At 38.6% G+C, this 8,177-nt stretch overlaps 2 protein-coding genes across 2 annotated transcripts; both read right to left on the bottom strand.

Moving 5' to 3' along the window:
* Positions 1-223: 223 nt before the first annotated feature.
* Positions 224-1,178, bottom strand: LOC132304594 (CASP-like protein 4D1). The gene is made up of 3 exons (XM_059802348.1): positions 1,003-1,178; positions 731-866; positions 224-472 (listed from the first exon to the last, which is right to left on the bottom strand). The coding sequence occupies exons 1-3, from the start codon at positions 1,176-1,178 to the stop codon at positions 224-226; spliced, it is 561 nt and encodes a 186-aa protein (XP_059658331.1).
* A 3,293-nt stretch (positions 1,179-4,471) lies between these two features.
* On the bottom strand, positions 4,472-8,177 carry LOC132302434 (serine/threonine-protein kinase BRI1-like 2). Its single transcript, XM_059799297.1, has one exon. The coding sequence runs from the start codon at positions 8,008-8,010 to the stop codon at positions 4,594-4,596; it is 3,417 nt and encodes a 1,138-aa protein (XP_059655280.1). The 5' UTR covers positions 8,011-8,177; the 3' UTR covers positions 4,472-4,593.

The following is an 8,177-nucleotide window of genomic DNA, read 5'->3' as shown; positions in this document are numbered from 1 at the left end:
TTTCATATAATAAAAAATATTCTACATAAATAAATAGAGATAACCGATGTCTAGCTATGAATCCATTTGCCAATTAGCAATTATCAGGTGACATATAAAAAAAAATACACTAACAATTTATCAAGTGACATAAAAAAATTACATTACATATTTCTTGTATCAATTCCCAAAAGAAAATTAAGATGATATATGTGTTATCCCTCGCTCACTCGCTCTTCAGTACTTATGCTTTCTTGGTGAGGGCGTGTGATGATATGATGGACGAAAGTGCAGAGCTTAAGAATCCGATGAGGAGAAACCCCGCCGATATATAGGCCATGTTGTACAAGTCATCAAACTTTGAATAATAATCAGAAAGATCACTATTAATGTCGAAAAACTCAAAATTTCTGCTGTTGTTCAGTGCCTTCTTAAGATCTGAAGTAGCACCAAATACTGCACCAACCCCTACTGCTAATAGGAATGAAATAACCTGCTCAAATCCATTCAATATTTAATCTTGTTAGATTAAGATGTCACTAATTTAATTTTTTTTTTTAAATTTGATTTTAAAATTAAGAAAAAAAAAACTGATATTAAATAGGCAGTCCATGTATATATATCCTGTGATGTAAGGAAAAACTGTAAATGTATCTAATTATATACACAACTATATATATGCTCTTCATGCATCTAGACATTTATTGCCCTATATATATATAGGTAGTGGAAGCATGATCGAGTAGCTAACCTTGTCACCATAGAAATCAAACTGAAGAAGGCGATAATGGTTTGATAGGCGTTTCCCTGTTGTTAAGTAGTAGACTGCAAAGGGAATCTGCAACAAGGTGTAAGCAAATCCCACAAAATTGGTAAAAAGCATGAACCTGCATGCACACACCATGAGTACCCAAATTAGTACATTTTAATTATATATATATATATATATATATATCAAAAACTTTAGTAGTAGTAATAATATTAGTAGTATGTGAGATATGTGAAAGAGAAATTTAATTTTACTTGTAAGCATTGAATTCCGAGTAGGAGATAATGAATTTTTTCGAGTTAATGGTACAGGCAGCACTGTTCATCTTCATGAGCGCGACGGAAACTGCAAGGGAAGCAATGGTGACGGCTCTAGCCACCAGTGTGGCTAGTGGCACCTTTGATCCCTTAGTCTCGTCCTCAATATTCATTCTCGTAATGATGAAACTGCTTCTTATTTTTCAGAGCTTTCCGGTGGTTGTCGAGTATACAAGGAATTGCTTCTATATGCTGCTTTTTATGGATATCAAGGTACCATTCTTCCCATGCTTTTATACTGAATACATTTTGTCATCTATATATTTTAATCGTTATTATATATATATATATATATATATAATTATATATAATTAGCCTCCCAATGCACTTCTTATTTTAAAACTTTCACGGTGGACTTGACAACTAAGTTTGACTTTAGCCGGCGACTTTAGAGAGGTTAGGTTTTAAGAATTTTTTTTGTCATTACTGTTTATACACATCGAACAAGAGATATATATAAAAGAACAAAATGCTCGATGATTGCAAGAGAACTCACAACTAGACAGACTACTATACCATATATATGTTTACAGATAACCATTCAAACTCTTGCCGGCCTAACCTTAGAGGGGTATAAAGTCAATAAGGAATCGGATTTTTACATTCTGAGCTTGTGTAGAGAGTCAAGGAAGTTGCATGGAAGACGATTCTTAGAAAACCAAAGTCCCTTTTCGTACCAAATGTACGTGAACAGCTCACTTAAGAGTCAAGTAAAAACAAGCTGTATGTTTTCACTGATAAAAATACATTTACCAGGGCAAAATATGCTCATCAATTATCCGGGAGGTAAAATATATATATATATATATATATATATATATATATACACAGGGGCGGCCCTTAGACAAAAAAATATTTTGCATATACTTAATGAAAAAAAAAAAAAAAAAAAAAAAAAAAAGATAAAAGTTAAAATAAGAGTATGGATAGTTTAACAAATTGTGGAAAAAAAAAGAAACTTGAATGAGGAGCTGAGATAGAAATCTGCTGATCCCTATTAAATCTCTATTGGTTAGGGTCTAATAATTGATACAAATAAAAATTTTAAAGAAGTTATAATATAAGAAAATAAAAAAAATTGGTGCATTTCTATTGGGCAGAGTTTAATAATTGGAAGGAAATAACATTTTTAGGAATGTTATAATATAAACAAATAAAAATTTTTGGAAGTCAAAATATAAGGAAATACAAAATTTTGGGCCTTTATATTAGCTAGAGTGATAATAGAAAGAAAATAAAAATTTTAGAAAAGATATACGGTAATATGAAGAAATAAAATAAAAAAAAAATTAAAAATTTAAGGTCTTTCTATTCTTATTGGCTGGGCCTTTAGCCAACCCGCCTAAGGACCGCCTTTCAGAAGCATTCAGAATGATGTGAAGCTTTCACAAGGATGTGAAGCTTTCAGAAGGTAAAAATTGAGGACACTTGGCAAGCATAACCATTAATGAACTAGAAAATTCCAATTCAGTTCTTATATAAATAGCAGGGTGCCCGCATTCAAGTCACACAACATGACGACGACAATCATCACCACATTGAGGAGTTTTAATATTAGCGAGTTGATGCTCAATCCCAAATTCTGTACATAGCCATTGTACCTTTTCATAAGTGTACTTTGTACCCTGGTCAAATCAAAAATTTTTAATGGTACGATCATATTGAGTCTGAACCATTGTCATAAAAATTTTAAAAATAGTGTATACCTCAAAATACGTAAGACAAAGACCACAGCTGCCAACTCCAAATCATGTTTTGGATAATTAAGCTCGTGAGGCTTAAGCTTACGAGATCCATACGAAATCGGTCACTCCTCCTACATCAAAACACCTCCAAGACCCTGCAAAGAAGCATCTGTGTAGACAAGATACCCTATCCCGCCCTATGGGGTAAACAAAACCGGTGCAAAAGTCAACTTAGTCCTCAGTTTGGGTTTGATTTTTTAGGTACTAAAACAATGTATGAACTATTGATCTCAGTCAACATTCTTCCAAAAATGAAGAAATCTCAACAATTAGTCAATTCATAAGGTTTCCGTCACTTCCACGAAGGGAGATAAAGTCATTAGTTCTTAGTGATGCTTGTTTTGAGAGTGGTTTTGACGGCACAAGTTGACGAATAGAGATTATGTTTCCAGTGTTTGGTGCTATCGGTGATCGATCATCACTGCCTTAGACGATGGTACATAGCCCAGGGAGAGTATGAAAAACAAATATAGTGTGCCATGAATGCCTAATATGTAATTGACGGCGGCTTCCTCACTGACCATTTTGCCAACGCTACAACACCAATATCTGGTGGTGAATGCATTTTATATGAATTTGAATTCTTGGTTTGTGTTCATTTGAATCTGATATGGTTTTTTTTAATAATAAACTCAACAATAATTAGACAATTGTAAAAATGAAGACAATTATAATGAAATTGCATGCATCTTCATATTTGAAAGATGTGTCAATAATTGATATTAAGATATAATTTTAACTCACTTATTGTCCAATTAGTAGGTAATATGCTTAGATGATTTTGTAAAATTGAGCTAGCTATCTAGAATTGAATCCCATGCATTTAAATGAAAATTTTAATAACAATTAATGTGAAATATGCGCGTATACATATACTGGAATTCCAGTACATACTAATATATATATATATATCCCTCAAATAAAAGTTGAGCTTACATATATGATAGATTTTTAATTTTTTTTCCTCGAATTTAAGCAAATTGTATTGGAGAAGTAAAATGGAAAAGTATTCGCCTAAGCCCATCTTGTAATAGACCACAACTGGAAACCCAGAGTAGGCTACGGGCCATAAGATGACTTGGCATTAAGCCCAGCCCAGTAGAAGGTCCAACTAGTCCAACTGCAAGTTTGTGCTTCTATTCTATTACTTGGGCCTTAGACATTTAATTGATTGGATCAGACAAACTCTCTGGTGGATAAGAGTCTGGTAGAAATACGTGCACTACTAATTACTCATCTTTGATTAGGCTGCTGATCCCCAACACCAAAAACGATTCAACTCATCCATACCATACGGACAAGTACTAAACAGGTAAGGACTAACTTTTCTTTTCTCATGCTGAACTGCTAACTTAAAACTAGCTCATTGTTTTGTATGCCACTTGTTTGATAAAATATCTATAAGAAGTTCAGCCAATTGAATTTATATATGTTCTCTCTGACCCTTGAGACTTCCTTACTGCATTGCTTACCCCTTAAATCTTGATAGTAATAATTATTTTTAGGGTAAATTACTTAATTTCTCTCCTTCATTGTTAGATATGCAATGGCTGACAGTAGAGTCGAACTCCCTACCTTCCAAAGGTGCCTAGAGGACGGGCCAGACGCAGCTTGTTCTTTTTCAGAAACATCCTCAAAGAAAGTCTGAAGTACTCAAAACAAACAAAGTGAAAGAGGTGCAGAGTAAATACAATCAACTCCTCAATAGCTTAGTTATGAACAAATCTTACAAACTCTTTTCTTCTTACACTAATCATGATCAATAAAACCAAAACTCTGTTTTTCAAGTACTGTTGCTCTCACTGCCAGTTCCTGGCATAAGCTGTCTCAACATGGCCACCGCCTGCAACATGTTAGGCCTCCTGGACGGCAAGTCTTCCACACATTGTAGCGTTATCTCCAGATACCTCACCATTTCTTTGACTTCTTCTGCCTCCGCCTCGTTGGTTCCTTTACTCACAGAAAGCAACGCTGGGTCTATCACTTCCATCCCTTTTCCTTCCCTCACCTTCATTTTCACCCATCCCACCAAGTTGGTGTCCCCGAAATCCTCCTTATCCGTTGGCCGTCTTCCCGTCAAGAGTTCTAAGAGGATCACCCCGAAAGAATAGACATCTCCCTTTGCAGTGCACCGGAAGCTTTGGTAGTACTCTGGTGGAACGTACCCGGGTGTTCCTGCAAGTGTGCTAACACTTAGATGCGTGTCAAGTGCACTTATTAGCCTTGCCATTCCAAAGTCAGAGACCCTCGCTTCCATTTCATGGTCTAGTAGCACATTGCTCGACTTCATGTCTCGGTGGATGATGTGTGGGATGCAATTGTGGTGTAGGAAACAGAGTCCTTTCCCTGCACCTCTTGCAATATTTTTCCTTTCCTCCCAAGTCAGAATTCTCTTGTCTCCGGTCCTTGTTTTTCCATGAAGCATTTCTTCCAGGCTTCCATATTCCATGAATTCATACACGAGGAGCCTCTCTTCACCGACTTTGCAGTAACCCAATAGAGGCACAAGATTCTTATGCTTGATCTTCCCTAAAGTTTCCATTTCGGCCATGAATTCTCGGTCACCTTGGCAGCTCAGTTGTATGAGCTTCTTGATTGCAACACTTGAGCCATCCTTCAATGTTGCCTTGAATACTTCTCCAAACCCACCACTCCCAATAAGGCTTTCTGCTGAAAACCCATTGGTAGCCTCAATCAATTGTGAGAACTTGAGCTTCCTCAGCTGCCTCTGGAAAGTAGCCACATTAATGCTCAATGGCTCTTTTTCCCTGTCAATCTTCCATGTTGTGGTCGCACGGCAACCTTGCAAGCTATTAAGCATTTTGACTTCCTCTGCCTCTTTCCGTCTCGCACGCACTGCAATTGCCCACAAAATCAAAATGCAGACCGTAGCAATGGAAATGAGAACCCCCAAGACAGTCTTATTAGTCCAGGATACAGCTGCAGCTCTGCGGCCTCCTTTACCATCATCTCCTCCTGCACTTGTTGATGGTTGGCTACTTCCATACTGGCATTCAGGCAATGGAACCCCACAAAGTCCTGGATTGTTTGCATATTGGCTTGCAGGAAGTGTACTGAGTTGCCCCCTAGTTGGGATTTCCCCTGTTAGTTCATTACTGGAAAGATCAATTTGTACCAAGAATGACAGGTTGGAGAATGAGTCCGGGATATGCCCCTGCAATCTGTTGTGTGACGCGTCAAATACACCAAGATTCTTCAGCTGGCCAAGTGACCAGGGAATCTCTCCAGATAGCTGGTTATGGGCTAATACAAGAACCTGTAAAGCAATCATTTCGCCAAATTCGTCTGGTATTTTGCCGCGAAGCTCATTGTAAGAAATATCAAGATACTCCAGAGTCTGATACTGTGTGAAGGCACTCAGGATTGCACCAGAATATAGTCTAGTGAAATCACAACTTTTCAGTGTCGGCACCTGTTGCAACCTTTCAGGTCGGATTCCAGCAAATTCCAGTAAGCCTCCAATTCCTTTACATGAATTTCCCACATTCCGCACAAACACCAAAGTGTTGCCAGAGAGAATTCCACTCAACGGTTTTGCTCCAGGCTGCCTGCCAAGTCGAGGTGGGATCTCCCCAGTAAGCCGGTTGCTGCTCACGTCTAACCAAACCAAGCTGCTGCAATTTGCTAGCTCTTTCGGTATCTGACCACTCAAGCTATTGTTTCCGAGTTGCAGGACAGCCAGCCTTGTCAAGAGGCCAAACTCTGGTGGGATTTTGCCAGTAAGTGCATTGCTTGTGAGTGATATCCATTCAAGATTGGTGCAGCTGAATAACTCAGTTGGGATTTCACCACTTAGGTAGTTATTGTTGAGAATGAGATCCTTCAGGTTCCGGCATTTTCCCAACTCCGCCGGTATTTTCCCTTCCAAGCCATTGTACCAGACTATGAGCTGCTCGAGATTCTGTAGCTTTCCAATTTCAGGTGGAATCGATCCATTGAGGTAGTTTATGCTGAAATCAATCTTCTTTAGCTGCGAACACAGGGACAATTCAGCTGGGATTTGTCCAGTTAGAGAATTATCGGAGACTCTCAGCTCTTCAAGTGAAGCAGCCCCTGGACATATATCTGGTGGGATGGTCCCAGTGAGCTGATTGGAGCTGAAATCCACTGCTACCAATTTCTTGCAAGATGAAATGGAAGCGGGAAATGCTCCAGAGATCCTGTTATTGCTCAATAGCAAGCTCTCTAATGATCCTAGATTCTGAAGGATAGAATCAGGAAAGGGACCGGTTAAATTGTTGTTGGTCAGATCAAGAAGTTGGAGGGAAGAGCACGACGAAAAGGAGATGGGAATTGAACCTGTAATGTTGTTATCAGAAAGCTTGAGTTCTTCAAGGGAGGCACACGCCTTGCCGAATTCTGTGGGAATCCAACCAGTGAGATGATTATGAGAAAAATCCAACGTTTTCAAGCTGTTGAGATTCCCCAAAGATTGTGGGATGTCGCCCGTGAGTGAATTGTGTGACAAGTCTAGATTTTGCAGAGTCGTGCAGTTGGAGAGGGAGAAAGGAATGGAACCCGTGATTTGGTTTCCAGAGACATCGAGGTGCATCAAAGAATTGCAGGTCTCGATTTTCATAGTCGAAATCGGTCCAGTTATGTTGTTAAAAGAGAGATCAAGAAACTGCAGTTTATCAGAATACAATAAAAAATTTTGAGGTAGAGAGCCGGTTATATTATTGAAAGAAAGATCTGCATAGACAAGATTGGTGTACTTGGCGAAAAAATTATCCGGAAGTGGACCTGCAAGTTGAGTAAAAGACAGTTGTAGCTGTTTCAATCCATATGGGAGTTGTAGCAAAGAGGTTGCATTTACAGTAAAGGAATTGGCAGACAAGTTAAGGACAGTCAACATATCTAAAGAAGCCAAAGCAGAGAAAGAGATAGGGCCAGAAAGATCACACTGGCTAAGATCGAGTTGAGTGGCTCGACGTCCGCTGCATGTAACCCCATACCAAGTGCATGGATCCTTATTGAGCTGCCACCCTGAGAGGACTCCGTTTTGATCCTTCTGTGTTATTGTCTTCTTGAACATAAGAAGAGCCTCGGCATCTGTTTTGATCGATGTAGATGCGGCCTGCCCTTGATCGGCTGCTTCCGAAACCGAAAAAAACACAGTTAACATTAGTACTGTTAGGGGGAGATGATCAAGAAAAAGCTGTAATGGGTTGCTTTCCATTGGAGAGACAATTAAGTTGCAGGGAACAAAGGAGGAGGAGGAGAATAGTTTGTACAGAGAGTACTCTGTAAGTTTTGTATAGAGTGAGAGAGTAGTGAGTGCTTAGAATATGATGAAAGTGCTTTTTTGTGCTTTATAAATGAGAAAGGGGGTGGTGACGTTGGAAG

Source organism: Cornus florida, unplaced genomic scaffold (genome assembly GCF_030987335.1).
Source record: "Cornus florida cultivar Cherokee Brave unplaced genomic scaffold, ASM3098733v1 CherokeeBrave_3.0.0_Hap2_Chr04, whole genome shotgun sequence".
Classification (NCBI taxonomy): Eukaryota; Viridiplantae; Streptophyta; class Magnoliopsida; order Cornales; family Cornaceae; genus Cornus; species Cornus florida.
This window is presented reverse-complemented; position numbering and strand designations above follow the sequence as displayed.

Excerpts from the sequence above, each read along its gene's own strand:
- LOC132304594 (XM_059802348.1), bottom strand. The coding sequence starts at position 1,178 with ATGAATATTGAGGACGAGACTAAGGGATCAAAGGTGCCACTAGCCACA. Across the intron at positions 867-1,002 it reads TCGGAATTCAATGCTTACAA|GTTCATGCTTTTTACCAATT; the intron begins GTAAAATTAAAT and ends GTGTGCATGCAG. Across the intron at positions 473-730 it reads TTGATTTCTATGGTGACAAG|GTTATTTCATTCCTATTAGC; the intron begins GTTAGCTACTCG and ends GGATTTGAGCAG.
- LOC132302434 (XM_059799297.1), bottom strand. The coding sequence starts at position 8,010 with ATGGAAAGCAACCCATTACAGCTTTTTCTTGATCATCTCCCCCTAACA.